Source organism: Amblyomma maculatum, chromosome 5 (assembly GCF_055883805.1).
Source record: "Amblyomma maculatum isolate TAMU_Amacu chromosome 5, ASM5588380v1, whole genome shotgun sequence".
In the NCBI taxonomy this organism is placed as follows: domain Eukaryota; kingdom Metazoa; phylum Arthropoda; class Arachnida; order Ixodida; family Ixodidae; genus Amblyomma; species Amblyomma maculatum.
In genome coordinates, this window is record NC_139348.1 from 136953303 (window position 1) to 136978914 (window position 25612).

A 25612-nucleotide genomic window follows, 5' to 3' on the forward strand; every position below is an offset into this window, starting at 1 on the left:
GCAGTTGATTCAACTCGCGTCTATAATTAACCGAGCTTTCTCTGGTTTGCTCGTGTTGTGTCCTACTCTTGGTCCTCGATTTTCGCGCTACCTTCAAAATGAACCAGATTCAACTCGCCCAACTTTCAACCTTACTACTTTCTCTGGTTTATTCACACATTTCAATGATTTTAGTGCCCTGATTTCTCCATTTCTGAAAGTAGCACACTAACCCCAGCTTGCCTGGGCCCGCCGCTTAATTCAAACCCGTATCCGGCCCAGGTCCACAACTTCAAGCCCGAGCCCGACCCGGACCCGGCAAAGCAGCAGTTTTCAGGCCCGGCCCAGGCTTTTGGGCTGGCCCGGCCGAGCCCGCAGTGCTCTGTCATGAACATTCACGAATGACTGTCATTGGCGGCATTGCTTCATGTCCTTTCTGGTAGCCTCAATTGCTTCGGCAACAGTCTGTCGATTTCTTCGCCTTTCATTTAGATAGCACCTTTCTTCACAGGCAGGAACGTCGGCACAACAGAATTGGCACGGCATCTTTCGTCGATCGATCGTGTAGCCGTGGGAGGAAAATGATGTTGCTTTCTATTGCAGTGTACTAGAACACCTACTGCTATGACACATTTGTAGACTCCTTCGGTAAACTGTTGCTAGAAATGGCACTCGCACCCAACCGATTGCGGCTGCATCCTCTTATCGGCATTATATATGAAAAGCGATGCTCCAATCTCCTCAACAATTCAAAATTTCGCGGCACAGCAGATCGAAACTTTCGGCCCCTTCCTGGTTGACCTGCAGCCAGATTTTCAGAATGGTACATCTTTTTTATATCTTCATTCCGATCACTCCTCAGAGAAAGCGCAGCGCTTGCATACAAACTATACAGAGGGCAAGCAGACGGCAAAAAAGGTAACTGTCGTCTGTTTATTGCATAAATACCAGACCGCAAAAGCGTGAGTTTTAAATAATATTTCTTGTGACTGGGATTGCAGTAAACAATGTTATTAAAGAAAGTTTGGGTTAGCAAAACGCGCGACGTTATTGCGGCAAGTAGCAGACGATTCGCCGGCGAGCACCGGGCGGAGAACAGCAGCGCCAGTTTTGTCATGAAGCGGAGGCGTAAGAAACTATGCCTTGTACCTTGCCGGTCGGCGGCACACCTACCCGACTAGCCTTCGTGTGACCGTGTGCGCGCGCGCCGCGAGAAGGGCGAAAGGTGCAGAAGGCTCAGAAGCGCTGAAGGCTGCAGCAGCAGCAGAAGGCTGGTAGCGGTGTGCCTGAATGGAGTTCGAATTGCAGGCAAATTCGGGCAGAGTCGTGGCTAAATTGCGTTAGCGGCGTGTGTCGCCAGAGGCAGCATTTAAGCAGTGCAGTCTGGTGCGGTGCAGCGTCGCAGTGACGAGAGCAGACAAACGACAAGCATGGCGACTGCTGGTGGTGGCGGAGGACGCGCAGGAAAGCGGGGCGGTCAGCGAGGTAGAGGCGGTGCCCCAGCAGGTCCCAGCCGCGGTCCTGCACGTGGAAGGGGACGAGGCAGAGGTGAGTACATACAACAAACATACTAAATATTGCACGAATTCGCAGAGGTCACGCGAATCGACAGCGCGCGCGCGCGCGTTGACAGTGGTGTGCGCGTCGTGCACGCGACGCTGTTGTCCGCGCTGGCGTGAAAACAGCTTTGGGAGGGTCCAGTCTCGCGTGACATATGTCATTCGTTTTTTTTCTGAGCACTGCGTGCCGTAGTCTTAGTTGGTATGACTTCTTCTCAATGGGGAGCCTAATTATTTGGTATTTAAGGTATTTTGTGTGCACGGCGGTTGGATGAATATTAGGCCTCGTGCGTAGCTTGGGCTCTCGCCCCGTCGACCGCGTTTTTGTGAAAAAAGTAATCCAGCGCTTATCAGGCGGCTTTTAGTGGTAATCATCCACAACTTTTATTACAGTAGGCGAAGCGTGCCCATGCTATATTCTCGCTTCGCTACCGCTTTTTACGACTGACTTTTTGTCAACAGTCAAGTGTAAAAAGCACTACGCGGCGTGGGCCCTTTGCGAAATGCCTTTTCCCACGGTAAATAACGATGTTAAATACGTGTCACCGCCTAAAACGGGTAGAGGTTTGATGCGTGCACCGTTTTTTAGAGGGTGCGTGAACTGACATTCGGCACAAGCTCTGTAATCTCGACCTGAGCAACGATTCTGAAACTACAGCGGTTCGGGAAGCTGCAATGGCGGCGCCTTGCCTCCATAACAGCATCAACGTTATGGTGTCTGTTTCAGGCGCAGGGTTATGTCCTGCTTAGTACCTTGCCGTTGTGTATGCTGCGGCCTGTCACCATATTATGGTTAATATTAATAATCACTGTATTCAACTGCAGGGTAAATTCCTATGAACTCGTGACGTTTCATCTGTGTAGCGTTACCGTGTGATATTGGGCGGCGCCTAAAATTTTCTACCAGGGAGTGATAAGAATTCAAAGAGGCGCTGCGAACTCTGTGATGATGGTTTCTTTTGCTTTGTTTCCATCGTAGTGTAAGCACGCCTTTGACACCCAATTATTCACCTTTTGTTGAGGTCTGTTTTGAGCTGTTCGGAAATGTTGTACCTATATAACATGCAGTAAAACACGCTGGGCTAGTTGGTGCATTGCATGAAGAAACTAACCAGCCAAGAAGATGCACACAGAAAAATACACGCAGAAAGAAAGCGTCTGTTTTTTCTTGCGTGCATCTTCTTGGCTGGTTAGTCTTCATGCATATAATATGCACAGTCAGCCGTGTATGATCGCTAGTTGCGGCACTCGCGCAACGTTTTGACAGATTCCTTCAGCAGAAACTTTTCGTGGCTGAAGTACTAAGCTGTAAGTATCGTATGTGCTTGGAAAACCGAGTCATTAGTGCTCCATAGTTCCGGATTTTATAAATCTCGATTGAAGGCACCATTGGCGACCGAGCGATTGTAGAGGTGGAAGTAAAAAACAAAAGTAAAATGTTGTGACAGACTGCCTTCTCTGTTCGAATCACTATAAACTGACTCATTTTCTGTTTTACAATCTCATTCATTCGCAGTTTCTTTGTTAAACATTTTTAATGACTGCTAGCTCTGCATGTGCCTGTCTTCTTGCTGGCTTGAACATTCTTTGCTATTTTACTTGGCATACTGGTTATCCAGCTGTTCCTTTTCATGTGTTCTGTGATGACTTCTTTTATCAAATATTCTAACATAGTAGGTAGCACAAAAAAAGGGGGGGGGGGGGGGATTTGTGTGTGTATGCTTGAACACCTTGTGGTTAATTAGAATACCTATGAAGTTGGGAGCTACTCGCAAATTACTACAGTGGTAGGCTAGTAGAAGCGTCTGCATTGTATGTGGGATTGAACGTTAATGCCACTGGGTATCCAGATAAAATTTTTATTAGGGAGGGAAGCCTGGAGTATAATAAATATTCGTTCGCAAAGTAAATTTAATATGAGCCACCAGCAATTGAAGGGAGTTAATTGTGAAAAAAAAAAAAATACACCGTGCATTTGACATAACCCCTCCTCTCAGCCTTTTGAATCGCCAGTGGAGAGAGAAGCGAGAGCAGCAAGCGAAGTAGATAGCGCATACTACTGTGAGCCGTTGGGGAAATTTGTCAGACTACAAAAGCTGCACGAGTTATTCTAATGGTTCTGCTGTGAGAACAAGCAGGCACTCATCGAGCCTCTTTGTCAGTGATAAGCTTGTCAGGCCTACGGCAGACTGAATTATACTTGAGTTGCTATGGGTTGGTACTCCAAAGGTGTCAATCACTAGGAAGCTTCTCAAGAGTGTTGGGAAGCTATACAGCTCCTATTGCCAAGATGTTGAAAATATTCCCCAGCATTGCTCAAGCAAAGAATGATAGAACTATTGACAGGAGGCAGTGAAGTAAAAAAGCAGAAGGATGGAAAGGCTACCCTTCAGTGCTATCTATATTTCTTGAAGACACTACTGCACAGGAATTTATCAGCACAGGTATATGATCAAAAAGGATATGCACAAGATGAAGGGCATAAGTGTCACGCCTATTAGTCTAAGTTCCAAATTAGTAGCACTGCTTGAGCGCATTGAAGTAAACTCTACATTTGAATCTGTGAATAGGCAAATGCTTGCTTTAGGTCACATTAGGTGGTAAGTTATGAAGCGCACCAGCAAGCGTGCACGCTGCTACTGTTCAGAGTTGTTGACCTTTGTCTTGTCAGAGATGAGGGCGTTGAACTTGCATAAAAAGGAATCAGATTGGAGATTTCAGATTTTTCTGTCAGAAAAACTACAATTATCAGAGGCAGTTAACCTTAGAAACTTGCTCCAAAACATAATTCAAACTCTTCAAAAATCTTGCTCCAAAGCTGCTCCGAAATGGCTTTATTACTGCTCCCAAAGCTGCTCCAAAAAGCTTTGAGCCTGCTTCCACCCCCTGATCATGTCAAAACAGCCGGACTTAGTTCAGTTATGAAGTCTAGATGCAAACATTTGGTTTTCTGTTCTAGTCTTTCAAATTTTTCCTCAGGTCAGTTGTGTTATCTTAAATACCTGTACATGCTTCGCCTAGCTGCTTGTGTTGTCAGTGGTGTGGGTGTGGTCTGCAAAGCATTGAATGTTGAATAAAAAAAGAATCAAATTGGGTATTTTTGTATGTCAGAAACAAAGACTTGGAATTATTAAAGGCATTTGACCTTAGAAACATGCTCCAAATTCTCGTTTGATTGCTCCAAATAGCCTCTATTGCTGCTCCCTGAGCTGCTCCAAAATACTTGAGCCTGCTTCCACCCCACCCCTGTTCGCTGACACTTGCAGTATTTTGGCAGTAATTGGCGGTTCACGTTCTGGTACTGTTTTGCTGGAGATGTGCACCTGCTAACGAAAGAGGATGATCGATAGAGCATTTCATCTTCAGAAATGGGGTGTGGCGACTTTTCGAGTTTCTTCGCGTTGTAGACGGGAGAGTAACCACCTGTGGCAATACAGCCACTCTACTACCTCGGGTGTCTGCCTTGTGGCCCGAGGAAGGCCAGATCAGAAGCTTGAAGATGAATCTTCAAATTGCTGACGACTTGAGTAGGTTTGCCGAGTGACATGCACACTGTCTATGAAGACCAATGTGCAACAAAGGCACGGTTTGTCATTGATATACACATTGTTTGTGCTTACTGCAATTGTGTTGCTGGGTGAAATATTTTGGTTATAAACATGTCTCTTTGGTACAGAACACACAATGGCCAAACGAACAGACATTGCATGTTTGCCAGTGTGCGGGCACGTGTAACCGTGCAGTACCATCTGACGCAAGCCACGGTTTACTGATCAGTGAGCGACTCGCTGTACAGTCTCACAACCGTGGCTTGTGTTGATATGAGAGAGCGTTGCACACTAAGGAGCGGGCCCGTTGGCGTGCACTGATATACATGATGCATGCTCAGCCCTGTTTCCGTCCAGATAATTACGGTGAATGTTTGTATTAGTACATATAATTCAGTTCTAACCGAAAATATGTTTGACGTTGGTAGAACAACCAAGGTGTGTGCATTTGGCAGCAGGTATGAACTATAGCAAAGAACTGCCATTTCGGAACGGGCTGGATGCACAGCTCGCCTGGTCAACAGCTTCATATTTCACGCACCTTCTTTGTCGTTGCGGTCATCGTTATATCAGCACGCATGCTTAACTTCTAGGAAAAGTCATTGCAGTTACATGGCTCTCTTGAGATTTTCTATGCAGTAGTGAAAATAGTACTTTCCTTTGCTCTTTTTCAAAGCTCATCGAAACTTGCCAGGCATCTAGCAGGGCTATTGTAGATCTTTGCTGAGTGTGTAGAGGAACCAGGCTTGCACATACGTACTCTGCAAGTACAGTCGTGCCTCATTAATATGGACATCTTGGTTTCCGCACAAAACTGTCCATAAAGCGAGTCGTCAATAATAACGAACTGGACTTTCTGAAAAAAAAAAAAAATCGCTAAGGGTAAGGTCTGCTTCAGAGCATAATGTAGGCCATCGAAGTTGGCATTGGGAGCTACAGGAACATTATCAGTCACCGTTAGGCTTCAAATGCGATGCATTTCAAGGTATTGTGATGCAGTTGCATATTGTTTGCGATGGCATTTGATTAATAAATTACTTTTGTTTTTCTTCTCCCACGAACCCCTTCTACATATCAGTATTCAGTTGGCTGAAAGTTGGAGATTCCAACTTTCTACAAGGCGCAAGCTGCTGTCAGTTTTGTTCAAGTGAATTCATGCAATGCAAGAAATCTGAACGCGCATCGGCTGCGCAACTTCGCAGTGAAACATATGAAAACCACAAGCGAAAAGTGCAATCATTCAGTTATTGGCACTGTGTTCATGTGGTAACTGGCAGCAAAATCTAGAAGAGAAATTATCTTTGAAGCAGTGTAACGCTTTGGTCTTCATGGCTGTCCATTTTAACGCGACAAAAATACATTGACCCTAATGGTATCAGTGCATTTTCTCCTCGTTCATTATCCGGGCAGCGAATTTTCATATTAACGAGACTTAAATTCATGGAAGAAGTTTGGTCCCCAGAAAAACTGTCCATAATTCAAGTCTTCCATATGAACGGGGGTCATATTAACAAGGCACGACTGTAGATGTTCCTTGGTGAAGGTATAGCACTTGGGTATCATCGCACAGTTTTAGTTGCTAAAAATGGGCTGTTTAGTAGTACCCGCATGAATTAATTTAAAATAGAGCATAGTGATGAAAGCAAAAAAGGCAGATGCATTGCGTAAACGCTGGTCCTACGCTGTGTCGACAACCCGGCTGTGAAGCTTTTTGCCCAGGCTGAGCTCTCCAACAGTGCCGCCTTACGTCTTGCAAATATCGCAGTGCTAAAAAAATTAACACACAACTGGTGCAGAACACAAGACTATAACCTAAGCACTATGCACCTTGCATTTCATGCCGAAGGATCCCACGCAAAGTTGTGTACGCATGCAACTTGTAAACACAAGTGGCACTGAGGTGAGCAAGCAGCTACTCGGGTCTATGACCGGTGCATTCCTGGGGGAGTCTCACTTTGCCGGGGTAAATGCTGAACCCTGTAATATAATTGTGACGCATTCATTCAGTGAATACGTGGATGGTTTGATAAAAAAAAAGTGAACAGCCGATAATGAAATTACTATCCACAGGATTCTGAGCATTGTAGTGGCTTGGCTGAGGGCGGTGTGAAGTACCCCGCTGGGGTGGTGCAGTGGTTAGGACGCTCGACTACTGTGCCCAAGGACGCGGGATCGAACCCCGGCCTCGGCGACAGCTTTTTCGTGGAGTCGAAAAGCTAAGCGCCCGTGTGCTGTGTGATGTCAATGCACGTTAAAGAACCCGAGGTGGTCGAAATTTCTGGAGTCCTCCACTGCGGTGTCTCTCATAGCCTGAGTCTCTTTGAGACGTTAAACCCCATCACCAAACCAAACCGAGGGCGGTGTGAAGTAGAGCGGCGGATTCTGGTCGGTGTGGACGATGAAAATCTCACCGTTACATGTAAAAAGAGGATCGGCCGACTGATGGGTTCTCGCGGCTGTGGGCCATCGATTGACTCTGTTTGCCAAGAATCTGCATCGTGTTGTGTGACAAAGATTAATACAAGCCTGAGATTGGCCCAGGTGGGCCGTTCTGTTCGAGAACACTGTGCTGCCCTCGCTCTCCTTTCTCTTCTCAGCATATCATTGCATCAACCCATGCACTTGGCCAACTGGCAACGCACGCCATGCGTACTTGAGCAGACGACACTGCATGAATAGAGTCACAGCTTTAGGGATCCACGTGACCAAGGTTGCTGCCCTTCCCTGTTTGTGACGTCACTGCACCTCCTGGCTCATTCCTAAACTGGCCGATATGAATAATGAGATCAATTCTTCCGTGTACATGTATGAATCTGAAATCTATGTCACATGTCCGGGATCAGTACACAGCGTTTAAAACGAAGAATGAGCCAACTAGAAAATGACACCTGAACCCCTTTAGGGGGGGCACGGCTTTTTGCGCGGCCGAAAATCGTTCTAAGAATCAATTCTTATTTTTTCTTCATTTTCGCGGTCCCAAGGCGTTTCCACAAACTATCTGCAAATTTAGGTCGAAAAATACCGCCTATTTCGCACGCTACAGCGCTCTAAAGTTGCAAATCTGAACGTTTGCCCCCTTTAAATTGAGGTCAAAATCGGCTGGATTTTGATCGGCCGCAGATCGAGAAATACGCGCTCCACCGGCATCAGTTTGGTCTCGTTCGAAAGATCGCGATTCAGGCTATTCCCATGTCACGATCGGCGTCCTGGAGTGAACACCCGAAGCGGAAAACAAAAGGACAAATTTGCGCGAGACTCGCTGCTATTGGGCTCCGAAAGCATGTGACCCAAACGACCACTTTTGGTTGGCTGCCGGCGTAGACTGCTTGCGGCCTGGCGCCATTTTGAAAAGGTCGCTTAGTTAGGCATAGCTGGTTTAGCGACGTTCCGTCGTGACGAGCCGATGGTGCTCCGCATGACAGATAAGAGCGAACTATTTCCTCGAGGCGATTCCTGCCGCGTGCGAACATCGTAATCATGACGATGGAGATGAAAAAGTGATACCTAAGCAGTTTTCATGGGCGCGAAAGATCGAACACTCCGAAAAGTTAGTAGCGCGGCGGTAGCGGCAATCGCGAAACGGCGTCACGCGCGGCGTGCGGAATGACAAACTTGGTCGAAATAAATTTGCTTCTGAGTTGCAGGGGCAATTATCTCAGTATAAAACGGTGCATTCACACCAAAAACTAGTCATAACTCATTTTATCAAGTTGCTGTTAACTTTGGTAATTCAAAAATATGCCCAAAACGTTTTTTGCAAAATATCTCAAAATTGAATTTTTGATAGTCACCAGATAAATATTTCTGGTCCTGCTCTAGCTAGTTATTCTTTTGACAGAAAGCTAACCTCGCGTATCTTTTGACACCAAGGTAAATTTAATAACCATACGGGAAAATTTATTGAAAAGATTGTCTTGGCACCAAAATGGACCTTTACTTTGAGTTTTTTTATGGTGTAATTTTGACTCAAATTGGTATAGAACATTATTTTTGCTTTAAATTACTTTCCAATCATTTCTGATCATATACTGATATGTCAGACCTTGCCATAATTTAAATCTACATATTCTGAAATGTTTTTCCTTGTTTTCTCAAAACAGCATTTTTGAGGGTGCTGCAATTTTGGAGATCAATATCTCCGGTCCTGTTCTTGCTATTGCTATAATTCTTTTTTTTTTTTTTTTTTAGAAAGAGAATCCTGCCAGTCTCGTGAAACCAAGGTAAATGTAGTGACCACAAAGGAAAATTTACTGAGAAGGTTCTCTTCCGGGGTACCCAAATGAATCTTTCCTTTCAAACGTTTCCTATTGCATAACTTTGGCTCAAATTAGCATAGGCCATTAATTTCTGCTTTAGATCACTTTCCACCTGTTTCTGATCTTGTTGAGCATAGGCCATTAATTTCTGCTTTAGATCACTTTCCACCTGTTTCTGATCTTGTTGACATATCAATCATTGACATAATTTACATCTACATATTGTGAAATGTTTTTTCTCATTTTCTCAAAACAGCAATTTTGGAGGAGAGGTATCTCTTAAACGATTTGTGCTATAGTTCTCACTCTTGTCTTGTTAGAAAGAAACATTCTTGAACAGTGCAATAGGACTAAAATATGTAGTTACTATGCGGCAACATTTAAGGAATTATCAATTTTAGGTGCCAACTTGGGCTTTTAGTCATAAAAGTTTGACTTTGTGTAACTTTGGTTCAAAGTCTTCTATAACGTTAATTCATGACTAGCGGCACTCTATGATCCTTCTAGATCACTCTGGCAGGTCTGTTCTCAAAAGTGTTTAGTAATTAACTCGCCTCCAAATGAAGAACATGAATTAGGTAATAGTTTGAAGACTATTTCATCTACAAGAAAACTAATCAGAAATTTGAAATCAGCACGAAAAAATATAACTGCAAGTTTCAATCAGATCCACCCATAAATAAGAAAAAAGTTTTAAGAGGGGTGCCCCCCCTTAAGCAGATTTAAAAATGCCTTGAAAATATATTCAGCCAGAAGTTTCGAAATTTATTCGAATTAAGTTGTACAAGTTGTCAAAGCTTTAATTATTGCAAGTCTACTATAGCTCTTTTTGCTGTCAGTGGTTTAACAAATACTCTCGATTTCAGTTGCAGTCATTTGGCTTCTATTGCAGATGATGATCCCCGCGAAGGCCAGGAACTTTCCCGTCCTGGAGGGGCCGAGCAGGGGCAGCAGTCTTTTGCGCAGGTCATGCTGCAGAGGGCCACTGCAACTGAGCAGCCTGCTGCCCAGACACAGCGGGGGGGTGCTCGCAAGACACGGGGCGTTAAGCATGCAGCTGCTGTACCAGTCGCTGAGCCCGTGGGCGCTGCGGCGGTGGCCGCCGCCGGTGAACCCCTAGACCTCGGCGCCATCAGGACCGCGTTGCCCTCGGCACCAGCAGCCTTTGCTGTTGTCCCACGACGAACGACGCCATTTCCCCAGAGGCCAGCCTATGGCAAACTTGGTCGGCCGATTAATCTCATCGCCAACCACTTCGAAATCGAGCTGCCAGATGGTGACGTGTTTCATTATGATGTGACGATTATGTCATCTTCTAAAAAGCAGGAATCTAAGGCTCCCGACGATAAGAAGGTGCGCTGCCTCAGCACACGTATCAACAGGCTGGTGATCCAAAGCCTTGTGGACAAGTATCGTGGTGAGCTGAAGAACTGCCTGCCGGCATTCGATGGCCGGAAGAATCTCTACACCCGCAAAAGGCTACCATTCGACCAGCGAACATTCAATGTTCCCTTCAAAGAGGATGAGCGGGAACAGGAGTTTATAGTTGCGATTCAGTTTGCGACCACAGTGAACCTGGACTCACTGCATGCTGTGTACAACGGCACGGTCCGTGTTGTGCCTCAGGAAGTGATCCAGGCATTGGATATCATCATGAGGCATGGCCCCTGCATTACATTAACACCGGTCGGGCGGTCGATCTTCATGCAGCCACCGCCAAATGCTGACCATGCCCTCGGTGGTGGCCACGAAGTTTGGTTTGGCTATTACACCAGTGTACGGCCCGCTCAATGGAAACCCATGCTCACTGTGGATCGCTCAGCAACCGCCTTCTACGAGGCCATTCCCGTCATTGATTTCATGGGCAAGCTGCTTGAAATGAAGCCCGAGAGTTCCAGGAGGCTGGATGCTTCTCAGTGCAGTAAGCTATCGAAGGAGCTCAAGGATCTGAGAGTAAAGGTCCTTCACTTGAGCTACCCTCGCAAGTACAAGGTTGCAAAAGTGACCCAGCTGCCAGCTCAGGAACTGTCATTCCTACTGGAGGACGGTAAGAGGAAGACAGTGGCCGACTACTTCCGCGAGAAGTACCCAAGGTACATGCGCTTCCCCCACCTGCCCTGCATTCAGTCAGGCACCCCGCAGCGGCCTGTCTACCTTCCTCTCGAGGCCTGCCACATCGTGGAGGGACAGCCGTACCGGAAGAAGCTCAGCGAGAGCATGACCACGAACATGATCCGGCGTACTGCGCAGCCTCCGCGGGAGCGCTTTCACAACATCATGCGCTCTGTCCAAGATGTAGTTGCAAAGAGCAAGCCCTACTTAGACGAGTTCAACATCAAGGTCAGCACAAACCCGACCCAGCTGAAAGGCCGGGTTCTTGACCCTCCGTCACTGGTTTTCGATGGGGCGCAGCAATTGCGCCCGCGCGATGGTGTGTGGGATTTCAGGGGCAATAAACTCTTGAAGGCCATGGACGTTGACAACTGGGCGCTGCTGGGTGTCAACTGTCGGCTACAGGATCGTGACAGTGGCAATCTGGTTAGAATGCTCAAGAACATTGGTGGCGAACTTGGAATGCGTGTAAGCAATCCAGTGCATGTTGCATCTGAAGACATCCGGCGGCGGCCGATCTTGAATATTCTCAAAGAGCTGAAGGCAAAGCAGGTCAACCTCATAATTGTCGTGCTTGGGCGCCAGGCGTCTTACGCCGACATCAAGGAGGCGGCGGAGGTGAAGCTCGGGATCCGCACCCAGTGCATCAAAGAACTAAATGTGTTGCGCAAATGCACCCCTGCGCTGATCAGCAACCTCTGCCTTAAGATCAATGCCAAACTTGGTGGCACCAACAACGGGCTGCTGAAATCAGAGAAGCCTGAGGTCTTCGAGCGGCCAATCATTATAATTGGGGCGGACGTGACCCACCCAGCACCAGGAGACAGGTGGGCTACTTTGCAGGTTTTCTGGACTGATGTCGATGCTATCAGGCACAGCTTGAGCACAAATGAAGTGGCACACGTCACTGAAGGTGTCAGTTTATTGACCATATCTTGCAGTTTATCCGGTTAATCCTTGGGTTAATTCCAGACTCTTGCAACCCCTCTGCAATGTTGGGCTACCAGGCGTTTACGGATTTGCCGCAGTAGATTTACCACAGCTTCGGCAGAGAACTTGGCCTCCCTCTGCTACACCGTGTGTGTGTACTGAGGCACTTAAAAAATCATAGGCATGCAAAGCGCATAGCTGGGATTGCGAAGCATCAAAACATTACCGAAACGAAATCCCAAGCACAGGTTTTCTTTGTCTTTACCGGATAAATGTGTGCGTGCAGTTTCCAAACAAAACTTAACAATTCGGACGCTAACAGGACCAAGCAAGTCTGCTTTCTTGTCTTATAGTAGTAGTAGTAGTAGTAGTAGTAGTAGTGGTGTAGTAGTAATGTCTGTTAGTAGTAGTGCTGCTCTGATGAGAGCTTCTATTGCTGTGCCTATAACAGCACATTTGAGAAACCTGGCAACGCATGGAGTGCCAGTTTCATGTAGTTTAGGCTGCCATTACTGCTTGTGCCCTCATTATGGAAGCTGTTTCGCATTATACTGCACTGGGGTAGTACCGTATCAAGATGGTTCAAAACGTGCCCCTGATTGAAACTCTTAGTAATACTTAATCAGGGTGTCTAGCAGCCAGGAGTTGTTAGGGAAATGTTTTTCACTGAGAAAAATCAGATGTCGGGGGAAGCCTCCAAAATTTTGCCAAGTAAGGGAAATTGGTGCTGTGTTCTGCAGTGCATTTTAATTTTAAGCAGGTGCACAGCAAGTGTGTTATTCATAGTTTATTCATGCAGATTTTTTTTTTTCTTTAGTGTCTGTTGTGTGCTGTGTAGCCAGCGTGCGGCTGCGCCGCAAAGCGAGGCGCTTTATATTTGACGCCAATGCATGGCTGAGCTGCCACAATAGAACCAATACTAACGTGAGTTTGGTACACAATAAAATACGCGGAAGCGCTGTATGGGTGCAGTAAGCGACAAAAAGCAGGAAAAACTGCGCCGCAGCGTCCAGCGCGAAAGCGATCGGCGAGCATCCATACTGGATTGGCTCGGCTTTTTACGGGGTAGGTGGCTGTCATGCTCCGAGGCTGACATCAGCGCGCTTTTGATTTTCAATAAGCTTTTTATGTTCCCAATGGCCATTTACACTATTAACAGCTTTTTCACTATTGCAAATTGCAGAATGATTAATCAATAGCTTTTTGTTGTGAATTATTTGTCTATGCTCATTATCATATCTTTTAGCTTGTCGGGGAATTGGAACTGAAAAAGTCGGGGATCTTGAAAATGGTTGTATGCTAGACGCCCCACGAAAATAACTTGGCGCTGATTTTACTGTGCACAAGAAATAATGCAGTGAACGAGTGTTAAACAATTAAGACGCTTAATGGAAACATATCGACACACAAACAACCACGAAGTGTGGATGTCATAGGCTACTCTCCATCGGTCTGAAGACTGTTCTTGCAGCTTGCACGTAGGTGGAAAGCAAAATGCCCTAGGTGGTCGAAATCATCCGGAGGCCTCTACTGCAGCACCCCCACTTTCCACTGGTCACGCCAGAGCAGGTTATGTTGCTCTGGGAGGGCGATTTTGGATTCCACTGGTCTACCAAATTGTTTCCGCGTACTCTGTTCTGGTTGTTTGGAGCAACTCTGGCCGCTTCAGCTCGATTTGCCGTCGAGACTCTGATCTCGCCGAATTATTATAGTCGGCGATGTCTTCTTGTACGAAGGTTGCGGATTTTCTCGGCTGTTTTTAGTGATTTCAAAGATATTGGCAGAGGAGACTGGGCATGAGACATTTGTTTTCCCCGCGCATATGTTAGCCTATCGGTAAATGTCCACAGCGTCAAAATTGTGCGAAAGCAAGTTGCAGAGTGCTGCAACCTTGCTTATTTATCAATTGCAACACATTTTGGTGCCAGGACGTGACTTCAACTTCTGTAACTGGCTCAACATTACTCTGCCATGCACTCGTGCATGTTCCGCTGGTTGAGCAAGGTTGACGAGCCCTAGAAGCTTAGGTCGCTCTGTTCAGATCCGGACGCCAGGTTCCATTGACCAGTGGCAATTGCCATCAGTCTCTTTGGAATGTTAAGCATGACTACAATAGTAAAAAAAAAGGGGGGGGGGGAGTGTTGTCAGCCTAACCGAGGGAATGCCCTCCGGTGCCCAGCTGGAAATTGGAACTTGAAAATGGTTTAAGGGTGGGGTAAAAAAACTACTTGAATATAATTGTGCTGAAGATATTGATTGGTATCAAGCTATATACATGTTCGGGCAAAATGTTCCAGAGCTTTGGCGGGGTGTTGGAGTGGTTAAGATGCCAGACTACCATGCCTGAGTGGCCCGGGTTCGAATCCGACTGCCGGCGGCAGCGTTACGATGGCAGCGAAACAGAGGCATCTGTGTGCTGTGCGATGTCTGTACACATAAAAGGACCCTAGGTAGTCGAAATTTCTGAAGCCTCCCACTACGGTGTCTCTCATAGTCAGTTTCTTTGGAATATTCCATAAATAAAAACAGAATCTTCCAGAGACAAGATCCAATTTATATTGCACCATGCTGGAAAGTAATCTACTTGCGTGAATAGACCTGACGGCTAATCGTTGAAGGAGTTCAAATATGGTGATGCTTTTTAGATCTGGTCTCACCTTTTTATACTCATACAATCAAACCCGGTTATAACGAACTGTGTAATTCAACGCGATTTGTTCGCTATATAAAGTATTTCGCTATAACCGAACCCGTTTATAACGAACTTCAGTACCAAATTCGTTATACACGATGTCCAGAACAGCGCAGCGAAATCGCACTAACTAAAGAAAAACCGTGCCGCTCACCATGAATCTACAAAAGAAATTTATTGCAGATAAATGCTCACTTATTTGCAGTAGGCAGTGATCTTCGCTTGAACACTGCGTTTAACTCCATCAGCGAGAATCGCACTTTCCACACGTGACATCATTTCCACAAACTCCAGTCTGCTTCCCTGTATTCCAGAGCAGTATCTGCGCAGCAGATCAGTAGCAGCGAGGGCTTCGTGCAACGTCGGGCGAGGGCGATCGTCTTCCGGCGGCGGCTCCTCGGTCTCCTCGTTCGCACCAGATGCCAGCATGTCGGCAACAATTTCAGAGTTCAACGGGCTCGCTGTCACGGCTACGTTGTCGTCAACAGTGAGAAAATCCTCCAGGGCAACTTCTTCGGGCACAGCGTCCGGAACATCAGCGAGTTCTTCCCACAGCGTGACATCGCTGTCATCTTGCACAGTGTGCGCTTCACTAGCAGCTTCTGCATCCTCTCGACATAGTCCAGCATGGTGGAAGCAGTTGCGGATTGTGGATTGCGTCACGTCTTGCCAGGCACGGTTAATCATTTCTATTGCGGCCAGCAAATTAATGTTGAGCTCGTCGTTAACCCGTAATTTCACCAGCAGCCGCTCAACGACGCGTTTCCTGTAGCCCAGCTTGAAAGCGCGGATGATCCCCTGATCGAGGAGCTGCAAAACCGCTGTTGCGTTCGGTGGCAGGAAACAAAGCTCAATGTTCTTGAGCGTGACGCCGCAGTGGTGCGCAGAACAGTTATCGAGGAGGAGGCAAATCTTGCGCCCGCTCGTTGCAAGTTCCTCGTCCCAGCCACGCTTCGAACAACGTTCTGGTCATCCAGGCCTTAGAATTTGAGTTGTATGTGACTGGGAGTGAAGTGCATCCTCGCAGGCACATAGGTCACTTGAACTTGCCTATGACAAGCAACCGCAGCTTTGATGAACCGTCCATGTTTGTCGTGAGAAGAACGGTGACTCGGGCCTTATTCAATTTACTGCCATGGCACTTCTCATTTTTTACCGCCAAGGTTCTGCTCGGCAGAAGTTGCCAAAACAAGGCAGTCTCGTCGGTGTTAAAAATATTGTACGGTTCGTATCCGTGACAGCACGCCACACGTCTTGCACCCACTTCTCAGCACCCTCAGCATCCACTGGTTGGCTTTCACCTGCAACCACCTTTCCGGTGATGGAGTAGCGGTCTTTAAATCATAGGAGCCAACCACTGCCCGCCGTAAACCCCTCGACGCCCAGGATGAAGGCAAAATCTTTTGCCTTCTGTTGCAGCATGGGGCCAGAGACGGGCAGATTTCGCGCGCGACCGTCCAAGAACCATTGGTACAGCGCTTTCTCTACTTGATCGTAAGCCGGCTTGCGGTGACGAAAGCCATCACCATTTGGTCGTTCTCGTGCATTGCCTCTGATGGCCGACTGGTTTTTCAAAATGGTGCTTAACGTGCTCCGCGGAATTTTGAAATGCGCGGTAACGTCACTTTTTTTCGCTGCGGCCAACGCGGTGAATTATCTCCAGCTTGTCTGAAAGCTGTAGGGCACGCCGCTGCTTCGTCGTCATCTTGCAGGATGTAGCGCCGGAATGCAAGTCAGCAGCAACGTAGGCACGTCCGGAATCGCGAGGATAGCAGCAGCACGACTTGTAAACGCGAATGAAGAAAGTTCCGAGGATGCGGGAAAGTGCGCCACTGACGCATTCTTTGTTCGGAGGCTGCCTTCCCTTCGAAGATTCTCCTCTTCCCTTTGCCCAAACTTGAAACCAGTTCTGGCTGGTGTTTCTTCTTTCTCGAAGCGCAATAGGTCCGGAGCTGCTCGCACGTCTTTGATTACATGGTAGGCAGCTGCCGAATAGGAGCGCTGCAAAGAGGCTGCCCAATGGCGCAGATTTTAAAGGCTACTGGCGCTACTCTGGGCGACGGCCGCGCATGCGTACAGGAGGGTCCTTCGTGGAAGCTGCTGTAGAGAGCCCCTCCTGCATTTTATGGAAGCGCGGCACGGGACGAGGCCGCCTGGAGACAACGCAGAATCGCGCAGAAGCACCCTAGCGGGCGTGTGACAATGCGCTGTGTGAGACCTTGGGAAATGGAACCGTCGTCAATCTCCCTCCCATCTGACAACGGCATGCGCTAGAAGTCTTGCGGCCCGGCAGCGTGGGGCTGCCCGGAGAGTACTTGGAGCCGGCACAAAGGCCCGCCCGTTGGCGGGCATTTGGCGACCGATCGCGCGCGCTGAGTTCGCTATATCTGATGTGTAGTTCGTTATAAAAAATACATTTTATATGCATAATGCTAGCGGAAATTCGAGTGTTCGATATAAAACAATTCGCTCTATCCAAGTTCGTTATATTCGGGTTTGACTGTATGGTGCTTTCAGCCTATTTTTTTACATCATTATGTTGCTTCTTTGTTTTGGTATTTAACACAGTGGTCTTAATTTCGTACACAGGGTGAAGCCCTCCATTGCTGCCTGCGTGGGAAGTATGGATGCTGTTCCTGCTAGGTACCGGGCATCCATCAGAGTCCAGATCCAGCAGCAGGAGGCTGTTGCCCGTGTAGAAATCATCGAGGATTTAAAGGTCAGCGGCGGGAATGTTTGCTGTAGTGTCAACTATGTTCAGCATGTGGAATAGAATAGCCATAGTGCTGCTGCAGTGCGTGCAGTAAGCCCTTGTTTAAAGGCACCCTGGGAGATTTTTTTTCTTTCGAGTGGTTTGAGTTCATAATTATTCTTTACAGGCTCCCCTTTCTGGTAGAGAACAGTTGAAGATATCAAGTATAGCCCCCTTTAAAGAAGCAAAAAAGCGAAAACTGGAAAACCGAAAATGAACCTAGGTTTCGACCAGCCATTGACGTCACTGTTGAACAGTCTACAACGACCCGGATATGGCCACAAATCCTAATGTGTGCGTGCTGATTATGCAAACTGGCAACTGCAAGTTAAAGCTCGAGTCACTGAGATAACCAACCCAGCTAGAAAGCCAAATACATACCTGCCAATTTGAAGATTTCAAAATTCATAAAACCTTCGCGACCGGGGACAGAAGGGCACCTTTTTTTTGTTTCCAAGTATTTACCTTTAGCAACAACCTTGCTCATTCACCCACAAGCGAAATCCGTGTCCTGTAGAGTAATGAGCGAAAACTCCATTGTGTCAAGATTTATTTTCGCAATGCTTTTACGGTTGCTGACTTAGCTGACCTTGCCTGCTAAAAGTGGCCCAGCGGGATCACTGATACTTAGCAGGATGTTGTGTTCAACCAAAAACGCCGTGAAATCGCATTCTGCACTCTGACCGAGGTCGCTATCACTGCATACAAAACTTGTCATTGCGTACAAAACTTGTCAGGCTTGGCTGGCTGTCCGCGGCTCACACGTATCCTTAGTGTTCTTTCGAAGCAATGTGGAGCTTGATGTCTGATTTGCCACCATGTGAAATGTTAACATTACAGGTGCACGTGGTGCAAAATTCTAACGTTTCTCCTTTCTTAGACGGCACGAAGCATGGAAATTCGGATGTGTATGACTTCAAAAGTACCTGGAAGTACTGTCGCGGCTTTGAGCCCGCAATTGCACCGCGAAACCGCAACTGCTTAAACACCAGAGTTGCACTGCATCGGATGCGGCCGCAGATCAAACAAAAACAGAAGCCAACACCCAAGTCGTCCAAACACGTGAATAAAGGTTTGTGCAGGCCGCATGGAGGCCTGACCAGCCTGACTGCAGATACTATAGCCACTAGCCTGGCGGAGGCGATATCTAGTTTTGGATATGGATTCATGCCCCCTCTCCCTCCCCGAGTAGACGACAGAAGCCACTGCAGCATATGCAGCTGCTGATGATATCACGAATATGTGTTGCCCTATCGTGGCCGCGAAAGGTACCATAATGGTGTTAATAGATGTCCGCACTTTTTTTTTTTTTCAAAAATAAAACATTTTTTGTACACGCAAGATTCATACAATCGTTACTGGTCAAAATTCGTACATTTTACGGAAAATTCGGAACAGTTGGCTGGTATGCATAGATGATCGCTGTGCATCCAGTGACGTCGCATGCTCAATTGCCCACAGAAATCTCCTTCCCCAATTGAAGCCACTTAATGAAAAATTTTAAAATTCATTTGCCAAACTGTTGTGAAATTTGGCACAAATAAGCAGCAAACAGAATGTGTAGTGAAAGTTACATTAAGATCGGAGTAGGTTGAACGCTGGATTGGCCCTTTAAAGGGGCCACGAAAAGCTGTTTACTGAAACGCTTGGGAGCAGCATTTTAATTTGTCCTCTCGACAGCACGAAGATTTTGAAGTTAGTGTACCGTATTTATGCCAGTGTACACTGATAGACTTCAGGACTCCGGGTCTGCTTAGATTCCAGATTCCGTCATCTCTTCATTAGAGATGACATAAAAATGATATAACTCAAGTGATAATTGCAATAAGGCATATCAAATGAGCGCCACTGGGAATTTTAGTTAACCAGATCACTGCATCCTGGGAGAGGGCATCCCGTAAGGCTTGGTTGCGCACTCGTTCCAAAAATGCAACCTCTCCAACGCACCTGACACCATGCAGAGCTGTGCATTGTACAAGGTGAACACCGAAGGGGAGGTCAGCAATGACAGCGATGAGTTAGCGGAAGCTGGTTCCACAAATTTTGTTTTCAGTGTTTTTTTTTGTTTTTTTTCATCTGGTTTACATTCAAGGAGCTGTCTAGAGGAATCGTGCTCAGCCTAGATTCAAGTATGGTAACAGGGAACATATAGGCAATAGAAAATTGCCTCCCGTCCCCCCGCCCCGCTCTCAGCAGGTCGTTGCCCGGGAGGTGTCGCCCTAATCGGTTACGAGCAGCCACCAGGGGGTACTTTTTTTTTTAATTTATAGGCTCCCTAATAGAGCTTGAAAATTGTTTGAACTCAAAAATGTCACTTCTGTAGATTGCTTGCATCAAAATATTGCTGCAGTTATCATTTCTGGGTCTACTGTCTGTTATACGTGGTGTTTATGAAAATTGGCAGGAAGACTGGTAATACTTCTTGAGTACCAAACATGAAAACCTTCAATCAATATCCCAACCACTTTATAACACCTTGCACCACATTCCAGAATGAATGGATGAGGTGACATTCGTTGAGTTTGTTTACATGTAGAAGTTGCTAGCTTTCCATTTTTTTTTATAGGGTGACTATGCAGCGGACAACTTAACTGAATAACTAGTCGAATCAGTATGTTAGCAAAAAGTACTGTAAAACTAAAAATGTCACGACTTGAATTGTTTTTTAAGAAGCAGTGAAAACAAGAGAAAGTGGATCGGAATAGACCCAATGGAAGCAGACAGGCCTAGTAGGGTAAGATTCTGAATCTCCTCCTGATCCATCAGCTGCGGTGCGGCACACCAGTAATGTCGGGAGCAAAATTTAAGCCAGGCAGCCTGAAGGCTCTAAACAGTGATGTGTACTGTGTAGTTATCAACTAAAAATAATCTCTGTATTATTTGGCCCATTCAAGCTGCGTTCTAAGTGCGAGTGTTTTCCATGCCTTAGAAGGGTTCATATACGCGCACATTTTTTGGCGCCCTTTATGCTTCTGGGGTTCAAGACATTCCAATCGCAAGGTGTGGGGATGTACTACCTATTGCATTTAAGCTAATCGTTATGGTAATTCTCTGCTGCAGTGGTCTGCATGGCAAGGGTCACTGAAGCACAGCAAACGATCCGGAAACATTTTAACCTCTTCTCCTGGTGCCATGAGGCGAGAAAATGAGCAAATATGTTTTACATACCTCGTGAATACATAGTTTGAAGGTGGAAGTAGAAAAATTGCTCCTCTGATGTGGACAGTGGTCAACCAGAGCAAAGCCAGTCAACAGCGAAGTCAACCAAACCGACAAACATCTTTACAGTGTCAATTTTTGGCGATGACTGGGCCCTGAAGATGCTGTCCGATAATTAAGTGGCTACACCTACTATACGTGTCTTGTTGCCATAGTTCTAGCGCTTTAGATAGGGACGAAAGAACAGACACCACAAATGCCTGTGGAAACACCCTCTGAAAAAAGATAGAAGGGGCAAAAAAAGTAGTCACGGTATTATTCTCAGCAAAAACACAGAAGGATGTGCCACTACGCATGATTGTAACTGAAGTAGGGTCTTGGCAAGGTGCCCTTTTTAGGTTCCTCCAAAAAAGATTAAAGCTCCTTCCTGTGACAGGACCATTTAGAGTGGCTAATTCGAAAGTAGAATTTTTCTCGCATGAAGAGCTGTCATTGGGGGCTAACCTTGAGTTTTCGATTGACGTTGAAAATTTTTTCTACTCAATTCCACAAGATATTTTGACGACAGTGAAGGAGAGCATTGAAACAAAAGAGACTGAGGTTTTGACGATGTAGGGATTTCCATGGTCTGCTCTTTATCGCTTTTAGATTTTTACCTCTCTAGCACTGTTATAAATTTTGAGGTCAGTAACCTTGTGCAGTGCGAAGGCGTCTGCGTAGGATCATGCATCGCCCCAGTGTTAACTGTTTTTAGCGAGTTTGGACAAACGCATTGTAGCGTGCATTGATAACAAGATTTTAAAAGTATTTAGATATGTAGAAAATTTTCTGGTGGTCGCAAAAGCACCTCACGAAAACAGCAATGAGGACCTTGTCCAGTCTACCTTTGAAGTGTTTAGGTCTAGCGCCTGTAATTTGAATTTTACACATGAACTGGCCAATGAGGGCACCCTACAGTTTCTTGACATCCAGTTCTTTTGTGGTTCACATGTTCGCTACATGTACCAGCGAAGGTCCAAAAAAGAAATTCTGAATAATGATTCGGCCCGCTCCAAATTGGTTCAAAGAGGCATTGTAAAGGCATGCCTTCTCGCTGCCCTTGATAAATCCTGTCCGCACAAGGTCTATGAAAGTAAAATTGCAGGCAAATCTCATGACGAAGGCAGGTTTTCCTATGGAACTGGTGGCTTCGGTGGCTGACCCCGATAAAAAAAACGATAAAACCTGGTGAAAAGAAGGCAACTGTTGAGCGAGAACGGGCTAGGTGAGTTGCACTGCCGTATGTTCATCAGCTCATGCACTGCCTAAAAAAGGTGGCAGGGAAATCAGTCACGCTTACAGCACCGAACAAGCTCTGCAAACTCTGCAAGGTTGTGAATGATGCCACCAACAAAAAAGTGCCTTGTTCCAGAAAACATAAAACCCATATATGGCCTGCAATACGAGCTCAGCCTGAACCCAGGTGCCGAAAGTGCACAACGCATGCAGGAAAAAGATCTGCATAGAAGCAGAGAATTGGCACGCAAGCGGGCATCCAGTGTCCACCTCCAGCAATCCTTGAGAAAGTGCCATGTTGGTGGCAAAGGCCATTCAGACTATATGCCTGGGGCTTATTAGGCCTTTTCTAACACAGCTGTGTACATATTTCATGCTTTCAGTCATTAAAATTAGTTTTGTGCATTTTTTGCCTTTTTCTCAAAACTGTTTTTAGTTGAATTAAAAGTTTGCCCAAAGGATATCTCCTCACCTAGAGTAGCTAGAGCTATAATTCCTTTTGCATAGTGAAGCTGAAAGTATAATGCATACAGTGTTGGAAGCAGATTTTTTTGTTTTCACCTGTAAGTGTTATTTCATTTTGAAATTCTTCTATAGTTGCTGTTGTTGTGAGCCCAAAGTGTGAACCCGGGCTGCTAAATCTCAAATTTTAGCTCAATTTGAAAATATTTCCAACATTGCATTCTTTACACTTTATAGTATCTAACCCTGTATTAAACATTAATTTCTGTGGAGCAGACAATGGCAATAATTTCCTAGTATTATTCTAATATCTCTGGAACTAAATGCCGTAGGAATAAAAGTTTTTGCATATTTGAAATCAGCAGAAGAAACTGAACAATACTGTGAAGTTTCATCAAATTTGGTCAGTAAATAACAATTAGTTTTAAGACCTATGTTCCCCCTTAACATCGGGCTCATGGAGCGCTAGGGGCTTGTAGACGCAGTGTCGGGATCGGGACACTTGGTGGCTCTTTGCAAACAGAGCAAACACGAAAAAAATTGCTCCCCCATGTATGAGCTAGGACTGTGTCTTGTTGAATCTAAACACAAGCTTGCCCAACTGTCTGCGTTAAATGCCATACAGATAACACTCCAAGATACCTTTCATCCCTACCTTATCCTCTTCGTTATCAGGTATTTTGTTTTTGTAGTTGTTCAGTTGAATCCCGCGATAACAAAATTCACGGTGCACGAAAAAATTTTTTTATCGTGGAACTTAGTTGTCATGAAAATTTGATGTGAAACACAGAAATAATTGCCCAGTAATCTTGGCTTGCTTGCTCTTCATGGCGAGCAACGTCATCGTGCAATTTTCACATTCAGTCGGCAAACCTATTGTGATGTCATCACGGGTAGCAACAAAACTCGTGATGACATCAAAAGTGTCCCATCTTTTGTGAGGCGGTTGTAGCAGCGGGCGCATCCTGCATGTCATCTTCGTCATCGGAAGAGTCCTCCTCATTCTGGGTGGCTTATCTGCTCCTCACTCACATCTTCGTAAACTGCGCACAAGTGTCAGCACCGATGTATTCTTCAATCTCGAGGTTAGGTGACAAGTTTCCCATTTTTTCCCAGCATTGTCCAGGCGGCCGTGATGACTGGAGCTAGTTACGCCTCTTCGTCATCTGAAACGTCAGGTGCTTCCCCAGCAAAGCTTACTGGTCAAGCTTCGGCAAATGCGACGCGTACAGGCACAGAAATAAGTAATCGAAGCGTGCTGTTCCGTTTCAATTTATATTGTACTGATCGTACGACCACTGCTGTATGTCTCAAGATAGCTTGTCTCTGCCTGCTCAAGAATAGTTGCGAAACTGGCTCGGCGGAATCGCTCAATCGATAGCATCACCATCAACGGCCACACTAGTAACATTGGCCAAGCAGCCTAACAAAGCCAAATCAAGCCAAAGTTGCTGTGGTTTGTTGCAACGGCTTGCACAAATGTGTAGGGTTAGCTAGACTGCTTGGGTACAGTGCTCACTGTTACGTGCCGAGATGTCATGACTGTATGAAAGCTCGAGAGAGGTGGGCCGTTTGCAATCGTATACTTAGAATTTTTGTCTCACAAGAGCAAAAGTGTACAACCCTTCCACATTTGCTGATGAAGGGCTTTTCATCTTTACCATGCTTTGAGCAAAACTAACTCTGATTTTTCAAGCTAGCAATGCAAGGTTCGTGCAAAATCGCTGCTTGAAAGTTCCGGGTATGGACTGTTGGAAGGCTGTCGATAGCGGGCTCCATTTGCTTTTGTGCGAGCGAATAAAATGTATATGCTGAGGCTACCCCAATTTGTTTGTTATAGCCAGTCTTGTTTTAGCATTTGTAGCATTGGAGTATAGCCATGAATTTTTTTTTCTGCTTTTGCAGGACATGATCAAAGAGCTGCTCAAGGCTTTTCACCAGGAGACAAGTTTCAAGCCTGAACGGATTGTCTTCTATCGGGATGGCGTCAGTGAGGGTCAATTTGGCTTTGTCAGAGACCAGGAACTAAAGGCCATTCGGGACGCCTGCCTTGAGCTGAGCCCAGATGGCTCGTACAAGCCGCCCGTCACATTTATTGTTGTCCAGAAGCGTCACCACACTCGCTTCATGCCAGCCAATGACCGTGAGGGTGTGGGGCGCTGTAAAAACATTCCCCCCGGCACAACTGTAGACACAGTCGTCACCCATCCGGTCGATTTTGATTTCTTTCTCTGTAGCCATGCTGGCATCCAGGGCACCAGCAAGCCAGCCCACTACTATGTGGTGCACGATGATTCAAGTTTTACCTCTGACGATCTCCAAAAGTTGAGCTACTACCTTTGCCACACTTACGCACGCTGTGCCCGCAGCGTTAGCATACCAGCGCCGGTGTACTATGCTCACTTGGCTGCCTTCCGTGCAAAGGAGCACATTGCCAGCGCCTGTAACTTCCCAGGTGGCAGTAGCGTTAGCTCCGATAGCGCGATGGACATAACTACCGAGCAGTATGTGCGGGCTGTTAGGGTCACAGACGAAATGCAGAGAAATATGTACTTTGTGTGAGCACTTCTGCGCCACTTTGACTGCTTGAGCTTAGTGTGAAATGGTTTTTATTGCTCAATAAAATGCGCTTTTATCATAGTGCTGTTAGTGTTTCCTGCGAAAACAGTGGTTGCGGCACTTGGTTGCCGAGCCAGAGGGTGCGGGTTTTCTTTATAGGCAAGCTTTCTCTTTATAGTACAGTGTCAATCACATTATAAAAACCTCAACGGGTGGAAATGAATGTGGCATCTTCCACTATGGTGTCACTTTAGGATGTAAAACACCCATGTGCCATACCTAACTCTGGAAGAACTTTGGGTGGCTACGAAGCAAGGACTACGGAAAAC

At 46.2% G+C, this 25612-nt stretch overlaps 1 protein-coding gene across 1 annotated transcript; it reads left to right on the forward strand.

The window, feature by feature from the left end:
• The first annotated feature begins 1157 nt into the window (after positions 1 to 1157).
• On the forward strand, positions 1158 to 25364 carry LOC146189692 (protein argonaute-2-like). The gene is made up of 4 exons (XM_084604461.1): positions 1158 to 1527; positions 10235 to 12281; positions 17666 to 17795; positions 24630 to 25364. The coding sequence occupies exons 1-4, from the start codon at positions 1410 to 1412 to the stop codon at positions 25284 to 25286; spliced, it is 2952 nt and encodes a 983-aa protein (XP_084460587.1). The 5' UTR covers positions 1158 to 1409; the 3' UTR covers positions 25287 to 25364.
• The last annotated feature ends 248 nt before the right edge of the window (positions 25365 to 25612 follow it).